The following is a 25,188-nucleotide window of genomic DNA, read 5'->3' on the forward strand; positions in this document are numbered from 1 at the left end:
CCTAACCTAACCTAACCTAACCTAACCTAACCTAACCTAACCTAACCTAACCTAACCTAACCTAACCTAACCTAACCTAACCTAACCTAACCTAACCTAACCTAACCTAACCTAACCTAACCTAACCTAACCTAACCTAACCTAACCTAACCTAACCTAACCTAACCTAACCTAACCTAACCTAACCTAACCTAACCTAACCTAACCTAACCTAACCTAACCTAACCTAACCTAACCTAACCTAACCTAACCTAACCTAACCTAACCTAACCTAACCTAACCTAACCTAACCTAACCTAACCTAACCTAACCTAACCTAACCTAACCTAACCTAACCTAACCTAACCTAACCTAACCTAACCTAACCTAACCTAACCTAACCTAACCTAACCTAACCTAACCTAACCTAACCTAACCTAACCTAACCTAACCTAACCTAACCTAACCTAACCTAACCTAACCTAACCTAACCTAACCTAACCTAACCTAACCTAACCTAACCTAACCTAACCTAACCTAACCTAACCTAACCTAACCTAACCTAACCTAACCTAACCTAACCTAACCTAACCTAACCTAACCTAACCTAACCTAACCTAACCTAACCTAACCTAACCTAACCTAACCTAACCTAACCTAACCTAACCTAACCTAACCTAACCTAACCTAACCTAACCTAACCTAACCTAACCTAACCTAACCTAACCTAACCTAACCTAACCTAACCTAACCTAACCTAACCTAACCTAACCTAACCTAACCTAACCTAACCTAACCTAACCTAACCTAACCTAACCTAACCTAACCTAACCTAACCTAACCTAACCTAACCTAACCTAACCTAACCTAACCTAACCTAACCTAACCTAACCTAACCTAACCTAACCTAACCTAACCTAACCTAACCTAACCTAACCTAACCTAACCTAACCTAACCTAACCTAACCTAACCTAACCTAACCTAACCTAACCTAACCTAACCTAACCTAACCTAACCTAACCTAACCTAACCTAACCTAACCTAACCTAACCTAACCTAACCTAACCTAACCTAACCTAACCTAACCTAACCTAACCTAACCTAACCTAACCTAACCTAACCTAACCTAACCTAACCTAACCTAACCTAACCTAACCTAACCTAACCTAACCTAACCTAACCTAACCTAACCTAACCTAACCTAACCTAACCTAACCTAACCTAACCTAACCTAACCTAACCTAACCTAACCTAACCTAACCTAACCTAACCTAACCTAACCTAACCTAACCTAACCTAACCTAACCTAACCTAACCTAACCTAACCTAACCTAACCTAACCTAACCTAACCTAACCTAACCTAACCTAACCTAACCTAACCTAACCTAACCTAACCTAACCTAACCTAACCTAACCTAACCTAACCTAACCTAACCTAACCTAACCTAACCTAACCTAACCTAACCTAACCTAACCTAACCTAACCTAACCTAACCTAACCTAACCTAACCTAACCTAACCTAACCTAACCTAACCTAACCTAACCTAACCTAACCTAACCTAACCTAACCTAACCTAACCTAACCTAACCTAACCTAACCTAACCTAACCTAACCTAACCTAACCTAACCTAACCTAACCTAACCTAACCTAACCTAACCTAACCTAACCTAACCTAACCTAACCTAACCTAACCTAACCTAACCTAACCTAACCTAACCTAACCTAACCTAACCTAACCTAACCTAACCTAACCTAACCTAACCTAACCTAACCTAACCTAACCTAACCTAACCTAACCTAACCTAACCTAACCTAACCTAACCTAACCTAACCTAACCTAACCTAACCTAACCTAACCTAACCTAACCTAACCTAACCTAACCTAACCTAACCTAACCTAACCTAACCTAACCTAACCTAACCTAACCTAACCTAACCTAACCTAACCTAACCTAACCTAACCTAACCTAACCTAACCTAACCTAACCTAACCTAACCTAACCTAACCTAACCTAACCTAACCTAACCTAACCTAACCTAACCTAACCTAACCTAACCTAACCTAACCTAACCTAACCTAACCTAACCTAACCTAACCTAACCTAACCTAACCTAACCTAACCTAACCTAACCTAACCTAACCTAACCTAACCTAACCTAACCTAACCTAACCTAACCTAACCTAACCTAACCTAACCTAACCTAACCTAACCTAACCTAACCTAACCTAACCTAACCTAACCTAACCTAACCTAACCTAACCTAACCTAACCTAACCTAACCTAACCTAACCTAACCTAACCTAACCTAACCTAACCTAACCTAACCTAACCTAACCTAACCTAACCTAACCTAACCTAACCTAACCTAACCTAACCTAACCTAACCTAACCTAACCTAACCTAACCTAACCTAACCTAACCTAACCTAACCTAACCTAACCTAACCTAACCTAACCTAACCTAACCTAACCTAACCTAACCTAACCTAACCTAACCTAACCTAACCTAACCTAACCTAACCTAACCTAACCTAACCTAACCTAACCTAACCTAACCTAACCTAACCTAACCTAACCTAACCTAACCTAACCTAACCTAACCTAACCTAACCTAACCTAACCTAACCTAACCTAACCTAACCTAACCTAACCTAACCTAACCTAACCTAACCTAACCTAACCTAACCTAACCTAACCTAACCTAACCTAACCTAACCTAACCTAACCTAACCTAACCTAACCTAACCTAACCTAACCTAACCTAACCTAACCTAACCTAACCTAACCTAACCTAACCTAACCTAACCTAACCTAACCTAACCTAACCTAACCTAACCTAACCTAACCTAACCTAACCTAACCTAACCTAACCTAACCTAACCTAACCTAACCTAACCTAACCTAACCTAACCTAACCTAACCTAACCTAACCTAACCTAACCTAACCTAACCTAACCTAACCTAACCTAACCTAACCTAACCTAACCTAACCTAACCTAACCTAACCTAACCTAACCTAACCTAACCTAACCTAACCTAACCTAACCTAACCTAACCTAACTAACCTAACCTAACCTAACCTAACCTAACCTAACCTAACCTAACCTAACCTAACCTAACCTAACCTAACCTAACCTAACCTAACCTAACCTAACCTAACCTAACCTAACCTAACCTAACCTAACCTAACCTAACCTAACCTAACCTAACCTAACCTAACCTAACCTAACCTAACCTAACCTAACCTAACCTAACCTAACCTAACCTAACCTAACCTAACCTAACCTAACCTAACCTAACCTAACCTAACCTAACCTAACCTAACCTAACCTAACCTAACCTAACCTAACCTAACCTAACCTAACCTAACCTAACCTAACCTAACCTAACCTAACCTAACCTAACCTAACCTAACCTAACCTAACCTAACCTAACCTAACCTAACCTAACCTAACCTAACCTAACCTAACCTAACCTAACCTAACCTAACCTAACCTAACCTAACCTAACCTAACCTAACCTAACCTAACCTAACCTAACCTAACCTAACCTAACCTAACCTAACCTAACCTAACCTAACCTAACCTAACCTAACCTAACCTAACCTAACCTAACCTAACCTAACCTAACCTAACCTAACCTAACCTAACCTAACCTAACCTAACCTAACCTAACTAACCTAACCTAACCTAACCTAACCTAACCTAACCTAACCTAACCTAACCTAACCTAACCTAACCTAACCTAACCTAACCTAACCTACCTAACCTAACCTAACCTAACCTAACCTAACCTAACCTAACCTAACCTAACCTAACCTAACCTAACCTAACCTAACCTAACCTAACCTAACCTAATTAAGTTAATTAACCTAATTAAGTTAATTAACCTAATTAAGTCACTGCACATTCTCTCATGTGTATTATACATATATAAAACTCTAAACTGTAATGCCAATCCTGACCTCAAAAGCTTCATAGAAGGTTGTAACAGAACCCATGAGCACCACACCAGAAATAAATACGGTTTTGATATTCCTAGAGTACGACTTAATCAAACTAGAAATGCTATACAAATCAAGGGACCCAGATTGTGGAATGACCTTCCCAACCATGTTAAAGACTGTACCTCTCTCAACCAGTTTAAGATAAAAACGAAGCTATACCTAATAAATTCCCTGTAACCTACCTTACCCTTCTATTGTCAACCAATGTCTGTTTTTTTTAAAGAGCGCTGTTAGTCGACAGAATTGTATTTGTGCTGCTTTTCCAGCCATGTTTTCATTTCTTGTTTTCATTTTACTCTTTATCCTCAATTAGTATTAAGCGTTAGTCATTTAAGTTTTTCATGCCCGAAACGCTTTGCGTAATAGTGGCTTTAGGCATTGTATGTACTAGCTCTATCTATAAGTCCACCAATCTTGGTAAAAAAAATTCATGTATGTATGTACCTTACCTAAATAAACATTTATTTATTTATTTATTTATTTATTTATTTATTTATTTATAATGTGACTACATTTCAAGGAAAATATATTTTAAATGAAAGCCAAGATATGGTTAAATAAATAGCCAATACCACTCCATCGCCGGTATCCGGACACATGAAAACTTCCAGTGTATCAGTATCCTGCCAGGCGGGCAATACAGGCTTCACAATTCAGAAAAAAATTGTAATTCAGAGAGTGCTTGTTTGTGTGGTGCTTGTTCAGACCTGTTGTTTAGACAGTTGTTTACACTGTTGCTTAGACCAAGCACCCACAGGTCTGAACAAGCACCCACAGGTCTGAACAAGCACCGACAGGTCTGAACAAGCACCCACAGGTCTGAACAAGCACCCACAGGTCTTACCAAGCACCCACAGGTCTACTCAAGCACCCACAGGTCTGAACAAGCACCCACGGGTCTTAACAAGCACCCACGGGTCTTAACAAGCACCCACGGGTCTTAACAAGCACCCACGGGTCTTAACAAGCACCCACAGATCTAAACAAGCACCCACACATCTGATCAAGCACCCACAGGTCTGACCAAGCACCCACAGGTCTGACCAAGCACCCACAGGTCTGACCAAGCACCCACTGGTCTAATCAAGCACCCACAGGTCTAATCAAGCACCCACAGGTCTAAACAAGCACCCACAGGTCTGACCAAGAACCCACAGGTCTGAACAAGCACCCAGAGGTCTGACCAAGCACCCACAGGTCTGACCAAGAACCCACAGGTCTGAACAAGCACCCACAGGTCTGACCAAGCACCCACAGGTCTGACCAAGCACCCACAGGTCTGACCAAGCACCCACAGGTCTGACCAAGCACCCACAGGTCTGACCAAGCACCCACAGGTCTGACCAAGCACCCACAGGTCTGACCAAGCACCCACAGGTCTGACCAAGCACCCACAGGTCTGAGCAAATCCTCTCCTGAGCAAATCACGCTCAGGAGTAAAATATCCGACATTTAAGATTTTTTGAAAACAGCAGGGGGGGGGGGGGAAGTTGTGCAAAATATGACCCATCGCTGTTTTCAGTAATTGGCATATTATCGGTATAAAAAGTCGTAATTTGAAAATGAAAATAGGTGCAGAAAGTCAGAATTTTGCTAAAAAATCACGCTCAGGAGTCAAATTTCCGAAATTTCAGATATTTTGAAAACTGCAGGGGGGTTTGGGCAAAATATGACCGATCGCCGGTTTCAGTAATTGGCTTATTTTATATGCCAATTAAAAATCAGGCTCAGGCGTCAAATTTTCGATATTTCAGATATTGTGAAATCTGCAGGGGGGAGGGGGGTTGGCAAAATTTGACTCATCGCCCTTTTCTTTAATTGACATATGCATTTTCGGAATAAAAGGTCGTAATTTCAAACTCCAAATATGTGCAGTGAACCAGAATTCGGCTGAAAAATAACGATCATGAGTCAGATTTACTTTATTTCCGATATTGTGAAAACTGCAGGGGGGGGGGGGGTTTGGGTAAAATTTGACCCATCCTAAGCTAGGTAGAAATTGCCTAAGCTACTCTATAACTTTTAGATATATTTTTCTCTTGTCTCAATAAACATACTTGATCTTGAATTACCTCAAAATCAGCTGTACGGAAACCTGGCTCTTCTGATACAATTTCCTCAAACTCAACTTCCCCCCCCCCCACCCCCCACCCCGATGCTAAGGAAAGTCTAATTTATCTATGATCGCTATATTACCCAATTCACTGCCTATTTCCATATCCAGGGAAAATATAAAGGTCATCTGAGGAGGGGAAGATTGGCGTTTATATTGGCCAGCAAGATTGCCAACAGCTACACATAGGCGTAGTTGGTGCTGCTGAATACGAGTCATAATAGCGACTCCTCGAGCATTATCGACGACGATTTTCCTGTCGAAGGTATTGGTCGGGAGGAGGTGGAGTATGTAAATATAACCACAACCTCCGCCTTCCCCCTGCCCGTCAGTGATGGGCCAGGAGATGATAATGGTCTCCTGCTGCCCCAGACAGTGACGTCCTGCCGTCAACGAGACAGTATAACCTCCTGCCGTCAACGAGACAATATAACCTCCTGCCGTCAACGAGACAGTATAACCTCCTGCCGTCAACGAGACAATATAACCTCCTGCCGTCAACGAGACAGTATAACCTCCTGCCGTCAACGAGACAGTATAACCTCCTGCCGTCAACGAGACAGTATAACCTCCTGCCGTCAACGAGACAGTATAACCTCCTACCGTCAACGAGACAGTATAACCTCCTGCCGTCAACGAGACAGTATAACCTCCTGCCGTCAACGAGACAGTATAACCTCCTACCGTCAACGAGACAGTATAACCTCCTGCCGTCAACGAGACAGTATAACCTCCTACCGTCAACGAGACAGTATAACCTCCTACCGTCAACGAGACAGTATAACCTCCTACCGTCAACGAGACAGTATAACCTCCTGCCGTCAACGAGACAGTATAACCTCCTACCGTCAACGAGACAGTATAACCTCCTGCCGTCAACGAGACAGTATAACCTCCTACCGTCAACGAGACAGTATAACCTCCTACCGTCAACGAGACAGTATAACCTCCTACCGTCAACGAGACAGTATAACCTCCTGCCGTCAACGAGACAGTATAACCTCCTACCGTCAACGAGACAGTATAACCTCCTGCCGTCAACGAGACAGTATAACCTCCTACCGTCAACGAGACAGTATAACCTCCTACCGTCAACGAGACAGTATAACCTCCTACCGTCAACGAGACAGTATAACCTCCTGCCGTCAACGAGACAGTATAACCTCCTGCCGTCAACGAGACAGTATAACCTCCTACCGTCAACGAGACAGTATAACCTCCTGCCGTCAACGAGACAGTATAACCTCCTACCGTCAACGAGACAGTATAACCTCCTGCCGTCAACGAGACAGTATAACCTCCTACCGTCAACGAGACAGTATAACCTCCTACCGTCAACGAGACAGTATAACCTCCTACCGTCAACGAGACAGTATAACCTCCTACCGTCAACGAGACAGTATAACCTCCTACCGTCAACGAGACAGTATAACCTCCTGCCGTCAACGTTAAGAAGGTTTGGACCTCAATGTTCCTGATATTGGAACACTGCAGTTTCATAAAGAACACTCGCTTGAGTGCTTCCTGTAGCGGGGCCACGCGTTCCCACAAGCTATCAATGGCTATGTTCTTGCTGCACATGTTGTTGTTGTTGTTGTTGTTTAAGATTCGCTACTCAGAACAATAAGTTCCAGTAGCACGGGCTATGGTGAGCCCGTATCGCTGTACAACTGCTCGGGTAATATATCACTCTTCACGACGTCGGTGCAGGTGTGTGGGTCGGCCAGGTGTGTGAGGTGGACCAGGTGTGTGAGGTGGACCATGTGCGTGTGAGGTGGACCAGGTAGTTAGGCACAAGGATCAGAAATTACTGTGACCGGCAATCGGTACCCTTACATCTCTTATTTAATATATGTATCTTAACCTAATGGGTGCCCCTACATATGTTATTTAATGTTTGTGGTAGTTTGGAAGAAGAGGCACCGCTCCTGTGCCAGGTAAGTTACGGGCTCACCATGGCCCGTGCTACTTGGAATAACAACAACTTGGAAGAAGAGGGACAGAGGTAGTGACACGGTTGTTAATAACAGGAGAGAGTTCCCTGGTCATTAGCTGTGCTGTTTAACCACCAATTGTAATGTGTAATTACTTCCAGGCCTCTGTGACTCTGCATATACCCATGTATAGCGGACAGAGTGTACCGTGATCCGGCCTGCACTCCTCTTGACATAGCAGAAAACATTCTAAGGAAACTACTCCAAGCTTGTACTAAAGAGGCACCCTTCTTGAGCCCGGATGGGCACATGTATAAGCAAGTAGATGGGGTCGCCATGGGTTCTCCCCTAGGTGTTCTGTTTGCGAACTTCTACATGGGTACCATCGAGCAAAAGGTCTTAGTCGACATGAACTTAAAATCGGCCATATACTGCAGGTATGTTGACGACATTTTTACACAGGTACCTGATGTCAGACATCTGCAGGAGCTGAAGGAGGCATTTGAGCGGAATTCTGTGTTGCGTTTCACGTACGAGATGGAGAAGGATGGGAAGCTGCCCTTTCTAGATGTAACAGTCATGGAAAGGAGCGGAGGTTTCCACACTGCAGTCTACACTAAGGAAACAAACATAGGAATGTGCCTGAATGCCAACAGTGACTGCCTAGACAGGTACAAGAGGAGTGTTGTTAACGCATATGTCGACCGTGCTCTCAGCCACAGCTCAGGATGGAAGCAAGTCGATGAAGAACTCTGTAGGGTAAGGCTGGTCCTAGTCAACAACGGCTTCTCCAATGGTTTCGTCGAAGACATCATAAGAAGGAAGGTGAAACGCCATGCAACCTCTGAAGAGACAACTAACACACCTGTACCCCCTATTAGACTATTTTACAGGAACGTCTTTTCCACAGCTCATAAAACGGAGGAAAGGGTCCTGAAAGATATTGTTAATAGAAATGTTATCCCTACAGACAAAAATCAGAAGATACAATTGACGATCTACTATAAAACCAAGAAAACGGCCAACCTACTCATGAGAAACTCTCCAGACACAAAGCAGAACGCTTTAAAAGAGACGAATGTCGTCTATGCCTTCAAATGCCCACTTGGGGACTGTAAGCCTCAAAGAATTCAGTATATAGACAAGACAACTACATCTCTTTCCAGGCGATTAACGATGCATAAGCAACAGGGCTCCATTAAGGAACATATAATCTCTTCCCACAACCAGACTATCACCAGAGAAGTCTTAACAAAAAACACGGAAATCATCGATAGATACAGCGATAGCAGGCGGCTTGATATCTGCAAGGCACTACACATTAAGAAGTCGACACCAGCAATCAACAGTCAATTAATGCACAACTATATTCTACCCACTTCAAGACTCCGCACCAATATAGAAGCATCAAGAAATATGGGTTTCATATTTCTTGAAATATGGTATATATATATATATATATATATATATATATATATATATATATATATATATATATATATATATATATATATATATATATATATATATATATATATATATATATATATATATATATATATATATATATATATATATATATATATATATATATATATATATATATATATATATATATATATATATATATATATATATATATATATATATATATATATATATATATATATATATATATATATATATATATATATATATATATATATATATATATATATATATATATATATATATATATATATATATATATATATATATATATATATATATATATATATATATATATATATATATATATATATATATATATATATATATATATATATATATATATATATATATATATATATATATATATATGATTTTATTATATATATATATAAAATCAGAGAAGCAGCGTCGAGATGCACCTCTCCGGGTATATTGCTTGATATATCAGGCAGAGAGTTTGTCCCTAAAAAATTAAGATAATAAAAACGATTGTATGATATATTGAAAATGTAAACGTTTACAAATAACAGTGATGAATACGTACATATTGTCGGAATTGTTAAGCGTGTGTTAAATTATATTTTTATGTTAGTTTATGCAGTTTTGTTTTAAGAAAGAAAACGTAAAAATATTATTGAATGATATACTTACCTATTTTGATGTTCCCATGACAGTCCAGAGTCTAGTCCAAAACACTGAGAATCATGCTAGACTTCATTGTTAAGCACGACATGTGTTCATACACATATCCAGTCATAACAATACGTAATGGTGTTAGGAATCATTACGCGAATTGCTGGGTCGAAATCCTTCAAACTCTGTTAAGTTCTCTTAAGCAAATATTAAGTTGGGAATCCTGTTTAAGTTAGCTGATCTTCACTAGGGCTTCTGGTTTAATATTGATTTAATATTGTAGGTTTGGGTCTGTGGATTCAGGAGGGGTAGTGACGCTTAGGAAGGTATGAGTGAGGTAGCTGTAATGAAGCTCTGAGGGTATGAGGAATGTTGGTGTTGTGAAAGTTACTATAGGTATGAGGGAAGGAGATTCAGTGAAGCTTAGGGAGTATAAGGGAGCGAGACGTAACGAAGCTTAGGGGGTATGAGGGAGAGAGGTAGATTATAGCCGCTACATCAGCGCCGCTAATAAGTCCCTCCGTTACGGGCTCACCATAGCCCGTGCTACATGGGCATCTCGTTCTGAATGGCTAAATCTGAAACAACAACAGTCCCTCCGCACACTACCCTCAACTAGTCTACAATCATCGTGCGTCCGACCCGGATCTGAGGGGACAGATACTTAAGGATACGAGAGTGCATCATCTTCATCATCATCATCATCATCACCATCATCACCATCATCACCATCAGAGAGCAGCCAGAAACAACACCATCTCTGACTCGCCCTCACAAATAGGACTTAGCCTACCACCGCCTCTTACCATATTCATTATTGTCCTTCTGTCAGAGCAGGTAAAGAGAGTTCAGATAACATCGGTCTGTAGACAAATGTTCTACAGTTCAACGGAAGATGCAAGCTGTAGCTACTACAGTACTCTGATGACCTGTTACAGTACTCTGATGACCTGTTACAGTACTCTGATGATCTGCTACAGTACTCTGATGACCTGCTACAGTACTCTGATGATCTGCTACAGTACTCTGATGACCTGCTACAGTACTCTGATGACCTGCTACAGTACTCTGATGACCTGTTACAGTACTCTGATGATCTGCTACAGTACTCTGATGACCTGCTACAGTACTCTGATGATCTGCTACAGTACTCTGATGACCTGCTACAGTACTCTGATGACCTGCTACAGTACTCTGATGATCTGCTACAGTACTCTGATGATCTGCTACAGTACTCTGATGACCTGCTACAGTACTCTGATGACCTGCTACAGTACTCTGATGACTTGTTACAGTACTCTGATGACTTGTTACAGTACTCTGATGATCTGCTACAGTACTCTGATGACTTGTTACAGTACTCTGATGACCTGCTACAGTACTCTGATGACCTGCTACAATACTCTGATGACTTGTTACAGTACTCTGATGATCTGCTACAGTACTCTGATGACCTGCTACAGTACTCTGATGATCTGCTACAGTACTCTGATGACCTGCTACAGTACTCTGATGACTTGTTACAGTACTCTGATGACCTGCTACAGTACTCTGATGACTTGTTACAGTACTCTGATGACCTGCTACAGTACTCTGATGACTTGTTACAGTACTCTGATGACTTGTTACAGTGCTCTCATGACCTGCTACAATACTCTGATGACCTGCTACAGTACTCTGATGACTTGTTACAGTACTCTGATGACTTGTTACAGTGTTCTCATGACCTGCTACAATACTCTGATGACCTGCTACAGTACTCTGATGACTTGTTACAGTACTCTGATGACTTGTTACAGTACTCTGATGATCTGCTACAGTACTCTGATGACTTGTTACAGTACTCTGATGACCTGCAACAGTACTCTGATGACCTGCTACAATACTCTGATGACTTGTTACAGTACTCTGATGACCTGCTACAATACTCTGATGACTTGTTACAGTACTCTGATGACCTGCTACAGTACTCTGATGACTTGTTACAGTACTCTGATGACCTGCTACAGTACTCTGATGACTTGTTACAGTACTCTGATGACTTGTTACAATACTCTGATGACCTGCTACAGTACTCTGATGACTTGTTACAATACTCTGATGACTTGTTACAGTACTCTGATGACCTGCTACAGTACTCTGATGACTTGTTACAGTACTCTGATGACTTGTTACAGTGCTCTCATGACCTGCTACAATACTCTGATGACCTGCAACAGTACTCTGATGACCTGCTACAATACTCTGATGACTTGTTACAGTACTCTGATGACCTGCTACAGTACTCTGATGACTTGTTACAATACTCTGATGATCTGCTACAGTACTCTGATGACTTGTTACAGTACTCTGATGACCTGCTACAATACTCTGATGACTTGCTACAATACTCTGATGACTTGTTACAGTACTCTGATGACTTGTTACAGTACTCTGATGACTTGTTACAGTACTCTGATGATCTGCTACAGTACTCTGATGACTTGTTACAGTACTCTGATGATCTGCTACAGTACTCTGATGACTTGTTACAGTACTCTGATGACTTGTTACAGTACTCTGATGACTTGTTACAGTACTCTGATGATCTGCTACAGTACTCTGATGACCTGCTATAGTACTTAATGACCTGCTACAGTACTCTGATGATCTGCTACAGTACTCTGATGATCTGCTATAGTACTTAATGACCTGCTACAGTACTCTGATGATCTGCTACAGTACTCTGATGACCTGCTACAGTACTCTGATGACCTGCTATAGTACTTAATGACCTGCTACAGTACTCTGATGACCTGCTACAGTACTCTGATGACCTGCTACAGTACCTGCTACAGAGAACGACCTGCTATGATGAGCATGAGTGAAAGAGCTGTAGTGAAGCTTAGAGGAATATATGAGAGGGAGTTGAGTAAAAACTTACGATAATATTGACCTTACGATACCACTGACTTTACGACAGTAAAAACCTGATAGTAATAATAACCTTGATATTAACTTTACGGCAACAACCTTACGATAATAACCTCACAAAACAAATTAGAGCACCTTTAAGCAGAGTAACCCTGTAACCCTGTGCGCCATCTCGCTAAATTTCCCCCTCTGACAAGTTTGGTATAAAGAACTACGTGCTTTAACGAACGAGGGACAAGAACTAGGTAAGTTCCTCTCCCATCCCTCTGGAACCAAACTTTATGAGAGAATAAGTTGCCAACTTTGTGAGGCAAGTGCAAAAGTCGTTGGCAAGTGAGCGACTTTGTTGACACCACTGCTGCCAACCCTGCCGAGGTGGAGACCACTTTGCATCTCTGCTGGATGCGTCCACTGCTACCAACCCTGCCCAATGTCTCATTGGTATTCCTCTCAGAACCAAACTTTTTGCCAGAAGTTACTTAGCACAGTTACATCTTTTTCCTGTGTTTGTGGGAACATACCTTTATGTTTAAACATTGCACATTATTTTACAATTAAACATTTTGTTGATACCTCCACAAAATGCTACGTAATATCTAGAGTGATAAGTTGGCAAGCTTGTTTTTGGGCGTTGTTGCCATACAGCGTCTAAATGCTTGTGTGCGTGGGTAAATGCTGTGAAGTGGGTACTGTGTAAGTGAGTACTGTGTGAGTAAGTGGGTACTGTGTGAGTAAGTGGGTACTGTGTAAGTGAGTACTGTGTGAGTAAGTGGGTACTGTGTGAGTAAGTGGGTACTGTGTAAGTGAGTACTGTGTGAGTAAGTGGGTACTGTGTGAGTACTGTGTGAGTAAGTGGGTACTGTGTAAGTGAGTACTGTGTGAGTAAGTGGGTACTGTGTAAATGGGTAGTGTGTAAGTGGGTACTGTGTGAGTAAGTGGGTACTGTGTGAGCAAGTGGGTACTGTGTAAATGGGTAGTGTGTAAGTGGGTACTGTGTGAGCAAGTGGGTACTGTGTAAATGGGTAGTGTGTAAGTGGGTACTGTGTGAGTAAGTGGGTACTGTGTGAGTAAGTGGGTACTGTGTGAGTAAGTGGGTACTGTGTAAATGGGTAGTGTGTAAGTGGGTACTGTGTGAGCAAGTGGGTACTGTGTAAATGGGTAGTGTGTAAGTGGGTACTGTGTGAGGAAGAGGTGAGTGTGTAAGTGGGTACTGTGTGAGGAAGAGGTGAGTGTGTCAGTAAGCGGCGTGTGATGAAGTGACTATCTGGCCAAGGAAGCTCAGCTACTGCCATTTATGGCTTCTTCTAGTCTTATATCACAAGAATGGGGAGAATATATATATATATATATATATATATATATATATATATATATATATATATATATATATATATATATATATATATATATATATATATATGTATAGAGAGAGAGAGAGAGAGAGAGAGAGAGAGAGAGAGAGAGAGAGAGAGAGAGAGAGAGAGAGAGAGAGAGAGAGAGAGAGAGAGAGAGAGAGAGAGAGAGAGACAGAGAGAGAGAGAGAGAGAGAGAGAGAGAGAGAGAGAGAGAGAGAGAGAGAGAGAGAGAGAGAGAGAGAGAGAGAGAGAGAGAGAGAGAGAGAGAGAGAGAGAGAGAGAGAGAGAGAGAGAGAGAGAGAGAGAGAGAGAGAACGTACCCTACTCCAACATCAGTGATAATCAACTGGACACAAAAGTAATCGCCAGATAATTCTTGATATATTTATGGAGCAGCCACAGTGGGAAGGCGCGTCGGACCAGATAGTGGGTCTGGACTAGACGTTGGGCTGGTCAGGGTCTGGATGAAGACTAGCTGTTGGGTTGGGGGGTCTAGACTGAGCCTTAGAGGGTATTGCAACTGGCCAAGAAAGAAGTTTGAAGACCAAGGTTTACTATCTTCAAGGACCTGATTTGGCCGGGCGTGGATACGAGGTAGATATAAGGACTAATTTAGATGCATTGTCCTGGACAATGGTTTAGTAGAGGTTATTTGAAATATGGAATACGAAGCAAATACAAATAAAAATACATATATACGAAGCTTAGAAATAGGATATATGGTGCTCAGAATTATAATATTTGAAGCTCAGACATAAACTTTGAAACTGAATTAATTGTGGTTTCTAGATAGAAGTTGACTGGAGCCTTGATGCGCTTTTCTCAGGAGGAAATTGAAGAGAACAAGAACACTGACTTGTTCCTTGACTGACACTGACCTGTTCCTTTACTAACACTGACCTGTTCCTTGACTGACACTGACCTGTTCCTTTACTAACACTGACCTGTTCCTTGACTGACACTGACCTGTTCCTTTACTAACACTGACCTGTTCCTTGACTGACACTGACCTGTTCCTTGACTGACACTGACCTGTTCCTTTACTAACACTGACCTGTTCCTTTACTAACATTGACCTGTTCCTTGACTGACACTGACCTGTTCCTTTACTAACACTGACCTGTTCCTTGACTGACACTGACCTGTTCCTTTACTAACACTGACCTGTTCCTTGACTGACACTGACCTGTTCCTTGACTGACACTGACCTGTTCCTTTACTAACACTGACCTGTTCCTTTACTAACACTGACCTGTTCCTTGACTGACACTGACCTGTTCCTTGACTGACACTGACCTGTTCCTTTACTAACACTGACCTGTTCCTTGACTAACACTGACCTGTTCCTTTACTAACACTGACCTGTTCCTTGACTGACACTGACCTGTTCCTTTACTAACACTGACCTGTTCCTTGACTGACACTGACCTGTTCCTTTACTAACACTGACCTGTTCCTTGACTGACACTGACCTGTTCCTTTACTAACACTGACCTGTTCCTTGACTGACACTGACCTGTTCCTTTACTAACACTGACCTGTTCCTTGACTGACACTGACCTGTTCCTTGACTGACACTGACCTGTTCCTTTACTAACACTGACCTGTTCCTTGAATGACACTGACCTGCTCCTTTACTAACACTGACCTGTTCCTTGACTGACACTGACCTGTTCCTTTACTAACACTGACCTGTTCCTTGACTGACACTGACCTGTTCCTTTACTAACACTGACCTGTTCCTTGACTGACACTGACCTGTTCCTTTACTAACACTGACCTGTTCCTTGACTGACACTGACCTGTTCCTTTACTAACACTGACCTGTTCCTTGACTGACACTGACCTGTTCCTTGACTGACACTGACCTGTTCCTTTACTAACACTGACCTGTTCCTTTACTAACACTGACCTGTTCCTTGACTGACACTGACCTGTTCCTTGACTGGCACTGACCTGTTCCTTTACTAACACTGACCTGTTCCTTGACTAACACTGACCTGTTCCTTTACTAACACTGACCTGTTCCTTGACTGACACTGACCTGTTCCTTTACTAACACTGACCTGTTCCTTGACTGACACTGACCTGTTCCTTTACTAACACTGACCTGTTCCTTGACTGACACTGACCTGTTCCTTTACTAACACTGACCTGTTCCTTGACTGACACTGACCTGTTCCTTTACTAACACTGACCTGTTCCTTGACTGACACTGACCTGTTCCTTGACTGACACTGACCTGTTCCTTTACTAACACTGACCTGTTCCTTTACTAACACTGACCTGTTCCTTGACTGACACTGACCTGTTCCTTGACTGACACTGACCTGTTCCTTTACTAACACTGACCTGTTCCTTGACTGACACTGACCTGTTCCTTTACTAACACTGACCTGTTCCTTGACTGACACTGACCTGTTCCTTTACTAACACTGACCTGTTCCTTGACTGACACTGACCTGTTCCTTTACTAACACTGACCTGTTCCTTGACTGACACTGACCTGTTCCTTTACTAACACTGACCTGTTCCTTGACTGACACTGACCTGTTCCTTGACTGACACTGACCTGTTCCTTTACTAACACTGACCTGTTCCTTTACTAACACTGACCTGTTCCTTGACTGACACTGACCTGTTCCTTGACTGACACTGACCTGTTCCTTTACTAACACTGACCTGTTCCTTGACTGACACTGACCTGTTCCTTTACTAACACTGACCTGTTCCTTGACTGACACTGACCTGTTCCTTTACTAACACTGACCTGTTCCTTGACTGACACTGACCTGTTCCTTTACTAACACTGACCTGTTCCTTGACTGACACTGACCTGTTCCTTGACTGACACTGACCTGTTCCTTTACTAACACTGACCTGTTCCTTGACTGACACTGACCTGTTCCTTTACTAACACTGACCTGTTCCTTTACTAACACTGACCTGTTCCTTGACTGACACTGACCTGTTCCTTGACTGACACTGACCTGTTCCTTTACTAACACTGACCTGTTCCTTGACTGACACTGACCTGTTCCTTTACTAACACTGACCTGTTCCTTGACTGACACTGACCTGTTCCTTGACTAACACTGACCTGTTCCTTGACTGACACTGACCTGTTCCTTTACTAACACTGACCTGTTCCTTGACTGACACTGACCTGTTCCTTGACTGACACTGACCTGTTCCTTTACTAACACTGACCTGTTCCTTGACTGACACTGACCTGTTCCTTTACTAACACTGACCTGTTCCTTGACTGACACTGACCTGTTCCTTTACTAACACTGACCTGTTCCTTGACTGACACTGACCTGTTCCTTTACTAACACTGACCTGTTCCTTGACTGACACTGACCTGTTCCTTTACTAACACTGACCTGTTCCTTGACTGACACTGACCTGTTCCTTTACTAACACTGACCTGTTCCTTGACTGACACTGACCTGTTCCTTTACTAACACTGACCTGTTCCTTGACTGACACTGACCTGTTCCTTGACTGACACTGACCTGTTCCTTTACTAACACTGACCTGTTCCTTGACTGACACTGACCTGTTCCTTGACTGACACTGACCTGTTCCTTGGCTGACGCTGACTTGTTCCTTGACTGACACTGACCTGTTCCTTTACTAACACTGACCTGTTCCTTGACTGACACTGACCTGTTCCTTGACTGACACTGACCTGTTCCTTGACTGACACTGACCTGTTCCTTTACTAACACTGACCTGTTCCTTGACTGACACTGACCTGTTCCTTGGCTGACGCTGACTTGTTCCTTGACTGACACTGACCTGTTCCTTTACTAACACTGACCTGTTCCTTGACTGACACTGACCTGTTCCTTGGCTGACGCTGACTTGTTCCTTGACTGACACTGACCTGTTCCTTTACTAACACTGACCTGTTCCTTGACTGACACTGACCTGTTCCTTGGCTGACGCTGACTTGTTCCTTGACTGACACTGACCTGTTCCTTTACTAACACTGACCTGTTCCTTGACTGACACTGACCTGTTCCTTGGCTGACGCTGACTTGTTCCTTGACTGACACTGACCTGTTCCTTTACTAACACTGACCTGTTCCTTGACCGACACTGACCTGTTCCTTGACCGACACTGACCTGTTCCTTGACCGACACTGACCTGTTCCTTGACCGACACTGACCTGTTCCTTGACCGACACTGACCTGTTCCTTGACCGACACTGACCTGTTCCTTGACCGACACTGACCTGTTCCTTGACCGACACTGACCTGTTCCTTGACTGACACTGACCTGTTCCTTGACTGACACTGACTTGTTCCTTGACTGACACTGACCTGTTCCTTGGCCGACACTAACGTGATCCTTGACTGATATGGCTGGGAGAGGAGAGAGAAGGGGAGAGAGAGAGTGTTTGTTAGAAATTTTGTGAAGTGGAATGGTTTATGGGTCTGTTGTGGTCTGCATCTTGGGTTCTCGAGTTGGGGGAACGTGACCCACATTCACCCAGGATGTGTACTCACCTAGATGTGCTTGCAGGGTCGAGCTATAGGCCCCCGCCTTTCGAACGTTCTTAGATCATTGCAATGTGACTCATCTCTCGTGTATTTTAGACTCATCCGGGAAAATATTGGAGTGTAGAACTCTAATTCAGAGATTAGGCCTTTCACCTATGATTAGGAGTCTGGGAAATCTGAACTATCCTTATTAGGATACCATTTGTTATCCTGCTCAACAGTGATTTCTCACCATGCCTTCATAACCCCCCCCCCCCCCACCCCCCACCCTCCCCATCCCATCCAAAATCCTTATCCTGATCCCTTTCCAGTGCTATATAGTCGTAATGGCTTGTCACTTTCCCCCTGATAATTCCCTTTCCCCTTCACATCCCTCACTATGAATCTCTGTTTCCTGTCGGTTAGGTTCTCTTTGATCCGTTGCACTGTTCCTGTCTGCTTTTGAAGTTTGTGTAGTATTCATCAGTAAGACACAATGGTTTCTAAGGCAGATTTAACAATTTGACTTTGACACAGAATTTTGCGTTCTCTTCCATATGATTCCGCTTCAAAATTGTGAATTTTCTGACACGTTCATTTACCCGTTTAGATCAAATTTCTGGCAGGAAATGTTTAGCGAGGACTAGTCTAATTAACGCGCCTAAACCATGACAAAAAATATAATTTATAACGTTTCAAGTTTCACAGCAAAATACGTTTTGGTTGATGTCACCAGACAAGGCTCCGCGCGACTCGTCGCCTTCATGACGAGTTTCATCTTATCTCTGGTAAAGGAACTTTTATTGGGTTCCAATTAAGGTGCGAGTTTCAGGTTTCACTTTGGCAAGTCCGTATAATTGACATTAAGATGACCGTTATAATGAGGTTGACATTGTGGGACGCCTGAGGTGCAGGAGGAGGAGGTGGAGGAGGACCTTGGGAGAGAAGTCTTAAGGAGATTGCTTTGATGTCTAATTGACTCACCGACAGTTGATGAGAGAGAGAGAGAGAGAGAGAGAGAGAGAGAGAGAGAGAGAGAGAGAGAGAGAGAGAGAGAGAGAGAGAGAGAGAGAGAGAGAGAGAGAGAGAGAGAGAGAGAGAGAGAGAGAGAGAGAGAGAGAGAGAGAGAGAGAGAGAGAGAGAGAGAGAGAGAGACAGACAGAGAGAGACAGAGACAGAGACAGAGACAGAGAGAGAGAGAGAGAGAGAGAGAGAGACCCTCTGCTGTGGAATGTTTATTTCAACGATCAACTTCATCTCATTCCTGAAGCTCAAGCCTATACTGATGACTGTACTCTAACCTTTACATACAGAAAGGAAGAAATGCTAACTGCTGCAAGATTCATTAATCACCAATTTTCAGCGTTTTCCACCTGGGGCAGGAGATGGCAGGTCACACTTGTGACTGAGAAGACACAAGCGATGATGATAACAACACTGCATATGGCAAATCGGTCAGGCCTGCAAATGGGTGCCAAACCCCGAGAGTTCACTGATAAATTTGACATCTTGGGAATGAAGTTCGACTCTTCAATGACAATGAAGAGCAACGTGCTTAATCTTGCTCAAAATGCAGTCAGTAAAACTAACAGCTCTACGGCGCATCTCACATCTTGACAGCAGCGGCTGCCAAACCTTATATGAAGCACAAGTTCGCTCCTATCTAGAGTATGCACATCACTCTTGGATCGCCTGCCCCCGTCATTCGTCAGACTGTTGGACAAAGTGGAGAGACGGGCTAGAAGGCTCATCTCTTAGTCTTGACCAAGTCTGGTGGGAACGGTCTGAACACCAGAGCCTGCAACACCGTCGTGACGTTGGTGGTCTTATTGTTATGTATAAGGCCAACATCCTTAAAGTTCTGCACCTAGCCCAACTCCGTGGACAGCCAGTAGTTCCCACCCGTAGCACTAGGCTCTCAACCTTCAACATTCTCATGCTGGAACTGCCATTCTCAATAACATCACTCCATCAGCGATCATTCACTCCGAGGCTGACTGGCATCTGGAACTTGTTCGCTCAACAGGTTGACATACGGGATATCAGGTCAACTGACCACATGAAGACTCTGGCACACAGTTGGCTACACGCTCATACTGTTCCTTATTGATTGTTACCTAATGTTGTTAATGAAAAAAGCTATTCCTGCTGATGCATAGCACAGGCTCATGAAATAAATGGGCCTCTAGGCTTCAACTGAGCTCAGGAAGGATTACAGCTCTTGCTTGCAGTTTCACCAGGTCCCTTATATGATAGTTACCTATGTGATAGTTTCACAGTACATTCTCATAAAATATATGAGTTTCTAGAAGGAAGCTTCAGATGAGCTGAGGTACGATAACAGCTCTTGCTTGCAGTTTCACTAGGTACGTCATTTGCCCGCCCTTATGAACCCTAGACTTAGTTAAAAAAAAAAGACAAAAAAGAGAGAATAAATACCTATTGCAGAATAATATCACAACCCATCGTCTCCCCACTCTCACCACCTTACCATTAACCACCCCACCCAATCCCCTTTCCTATCCCAGGTACGTCTACCCACACCGCCACATACCATCCCATAACACTAAACACCTCTCCCTACCCCTCTCTCCCCCCCCCCGTCTCACCCCCCACCCATTTCTACACCCGTACCTCTTCCTTCCCTCATTCTCTTCCTTCATCTAAGCTCCTCCTTAAACCCCCACTTTCAATATGCCTTGAAACCTATTTCTTCCCGCTCTTAATTATAGCTCCCACAGCCCATCAAACATCAAAGTCAACTTTCCATTCCGACAATGGTCGTTAGAACAGCCTGTTTCAGCGTCCTAAGTCTCTTCCCTTAACTTGTAGTCATGACTTTAGAATGAAGGGGTATTAATCACTGACTTCTCTTTCCTACAGCAAACTATCAGCTGAAGCGTTATGTATATATATATATATATATTATTAAATATGACCGAAAAAGTAAGATTAATAATTCTAACACGAATTTTCTCAATCTTTCGTACATTTCCTTTCACTGTTGGAGGTAAATCAAAAATCAATTCTCCAAAATTCATTTTTATTTCTAGTCTGACGCGACACGAGCGCGTTTCGTAAAACTTATTACATTTTCAAAGACTTTAGTTCACAAATACACAACTGAATAGAACTTACGCATCTCCGATTTTATATCTACATTTGAGTGAGGTGGAAGGGGTGATGTGGCATTAACACAAGACAGAACAAGATGTGGTATTAATAGGGTATTAATTTCATCAACACAAGACAGAACAAGAGTATTAATAGGGTATTAATTTCATCAACACAAGACAGAACACGAAACAATGGATATTGAATAGAAGTGTTTGTAGAAAGCCTATTGGTCCATATTTCTTGATGCTTCTATATTGGAGCGGAGTCTTGAGGTGGGTAGAATATAGTTGTGCAATAATTGGCTGTTGATTGCTGGTGTTGACTTCTTGATGTGTAGTGCCTCGCAAACGTCGAGCCGCCTGCTATCGCTGTATCTATCGATGATTTCTGTGTTGTTTACTAGGATTTCTCTGGCGATGGTTTGGTTATGGGAAGAGATTATATGTTCCTTAATGAAGCCCTGTTGCATAAGCACAGACATATAAGAGATTATATGTAACATATAAGAGATTATATGAATCTCTTATATCTATATCTGAGATTATATCTCTTATATGTCTTATATAACATATAAGAGAGAGAACATATAAGAGATTATATGTTCCTTAATGGAGCCTTGTTGCATAAGCAACAGGGCTCCATTAAGGAACATATAATCTCTTCCCACAACCAAACCATCGCCAGAGAAATCCTAGTAAACAACACAGAAATCATCGATAGATACAGCGATAGCAGGCGGCTTGACGTTTGCGAGGCACTACACATCAAGAAGTCAACACCAGCAATCAACAGCCAATTATTGCACAACTATATTCTACCCACCTCAAGACTCCGCTCTAATATAGAAGCATCAAGAAATATGGACCAATAGGCTTTCTACAAACACTTCTATTCAATACCCATTGTTTCGTGTTCTGTCTTGTGTTGATGAAATTAATACCCTATTAATGCCACATCACCCCTTCCACCTCACTCAAATGTAGATATAAAATCGGAGATGCGTAAGTTCTATTCAGTTGTGTATTTGTGAACTAAAGTCTTTGAAAATGTAATAAGTTTTACGAAACGCGCTCGTGTCGCGTCAGACTAGAAATAAAAATGAATTTTGGAGAATTGATTTTTGATTTACCTCCAACAGTGAAAAGAAATGTACGAAAGATTGAGAAAATTCGTGTTAGAATTATTAATCTTACTTTTTCGGTCATATTTAATAATATATGTCTACAGGAAAGACTGCTACCAAAATATATATATATATATATATATATATATATATATATATATATATATATATATATATATATATATATATATATATATATATATATATATATATATATATATATATATATATATATATATATATATATATATATATATATGTTTGTGTGTGTGTGTACTCACCTAGTTGTACTCAACTGTTTGCGGGGGTTGAGCTCTGGCTCTTTGATCCCGCCTCTCAACCGTCAATCAACAGGTGTACAGATTCCTGAGCCTATCGGGCTCTATCATATCTACACTTGAAACTGTGTATGGAGCCAGCCTCCACCACATCACCCCCTAATGCATTCCATTTGTCAACCACTCTGACACTAAAAAAGTTCTTTCTAATATCTCTGTGGTTCATTTGGGTACTCAGTTTCCACCTGTGTCCCCTTGTGTTAAATAGACTGTCTATCTACCCTATCAATTCCCTTCAGAATCTTGAATGTGGTGATCATGTCCCCCCTAACTCTTCTGTCTTCCAGCGAAGTGAGGTTCAATTCCCGTAGTCTCTCCTCGTAGCTCATACCTCAGCTCGGGTACTAGTCTGGTGGCAAACCTTTGAACCTTTTCCAGTTTAGTCTTATCCTTGACTAGATATGGACTCCATGCTGGGGCTGCATACTCCAGGATTGGCCTGACATATGTGGTATACAAAGTTCTGAATGATTCTTTACACAAGTTTCTGAATACCGTTCGTATGTTGGCCAGCCTGGCATATGCCGCTGATGTTATCCGCTTGATATGTGCTGCAGGAGACAGGTCTGGCGTGATATCAACCCCCAAGTCTTTTTCCTTCTCTGACTCCTGAAGAATTTCCTCTCCCAGATGATACCTTGTATATGGCCTCCTGCTCCCTGCACCTATCTTCATTACATTACATTTGGTTGGGTTAAACTCTAACAACCATTTGTTCGACCATTCCTTCAGCTTGTCTAGGTCTTCTTGAAGCCTCAAACAGTCCTCTTCTGTTTTAATCCTTCTCATAATTTTAGCATCGTCCGCAAACATTGAGAGAAATGAATCGATACCCTCCGGGAGATCATTTACATATATCAGAAACAAGATAGGATCGAGTACAGAGCCCTGTGGGACTCCACTGGTGACTTCACGCCAATCGGAGGTCTCACCCCTCACCATAACTCTCTGCTTCCTATCGCTTAGGTATTCCCTTACCCACTGGAGCACCTTACCGGCTACACCTGCCTGTCTCTCCAGCTTATGTACCAGCCTCTTATGCGGTGATGTGTCAAAGGCTTTCCGACAATCCAAGAAAATGCAGTCCGCCCAGCCCTCTCTTTCTTGCTTAATCTGTGTCACCTGGTCGTAGAATTCTATTAAGCCAGTCAGGCAAGATTTACCCTCCCTGAACCCATGTTGGCGATTTGTCACGAAGTCCCTTCTCTCCAGATGTGTTACCAGGTTTTTTCTCACGATCTTCTCCATCACCTTGCATGGTATACAAGTCAAGGACACTGGCCTGTAGTTCAGTGCCTCTTGCCTGTCGCCCGTTTTGTATATTGGGACCACATTCGCCGTCTTCCATATTTCTGGTAGGTCTCCCGTCTCTAGTGACCTACTATACACTCTGGAGAGTGGTAAGCAAAGTGCCTCTGCACACTCTTTCAGTACCCATGGTGAGATCCCATCTGGACCAACAGCCTTTCTAACATCCAGATCCAGCAGGTGTCTCTTGACCTCCTCTCTCGTAATTTCGAACTTTTCCAAGGCCGCCTGGTTTACTTCCCTTTCTCCTAGCACAGTGACCTCACCCTGTTCTATTGTGAAGACCTCCTGGAACCTCTTGTTGAGTTCCTCACACACCTCTCTGTCATCCTCTGTATACCTGTCCTCGCCTGTTCTAAGTTTCACTACCTGTTCTTTCAC

At 42.4% G+C, this 25,188-nt stretch overlaps 1 protein-coding gene across 1 annotated transcript; it reads left to right on the forward strand.

Moving 5' to 3' along the window:
- The first annotated feature begins 7,987 nt into the window (after window positions 1–7,987).
- On the forward strand, window positions 7,988–12,780 carry LOC138373682 (dynein heavy chain-like). The gene is made up of 2 exons (XM_069340035.1): window positions 7,988–8,041; window positions 11,101–12,780. The coding sequence occupies exons 1-2, from the start codon at window positions 7,988–7,990 to the stop codon at window positions 12,778–12,780; spliced, it is 1,734 nt and encodes a 577-aa protein (XP_069196136.1).
- The last annotated feature ends 12,408 nt before the right edge of the window (window positions 12,781–25,188 follow it).

This window comes from Procambarus clarkii, chromosome 43, assembly GCF_040958095.1.
Source record: "Procambarus clarkii isolate CNS0578487 chromosome 43, FALCON_Pclarkii_2.0, whole genome shotgun sequence".
Classification (NCBI taxonomy): domain Eukaryota; kingdom Metazoa; phylum Arthropoda; class Malacostraca; order Decapoda; family Cambaridae; genus Procambarus; species Procambarus clarkii.

Coding starts and splice junctions, on each gene's coding strand:
- LOC138373682 (XM_069340035.1), top strand. CDS start 7,988: ATGTTATTTAATGTTTGTGGTAGTTTGGAAGAAGAGGCACCGCTCCTG. Junction 8,042..11,100: donor AGGCACCGCTCCTGTGCCAG/GTAAGTTACGGG, acceptor GACCTGTTACAG/TACTCTGATGACCTGTTACA.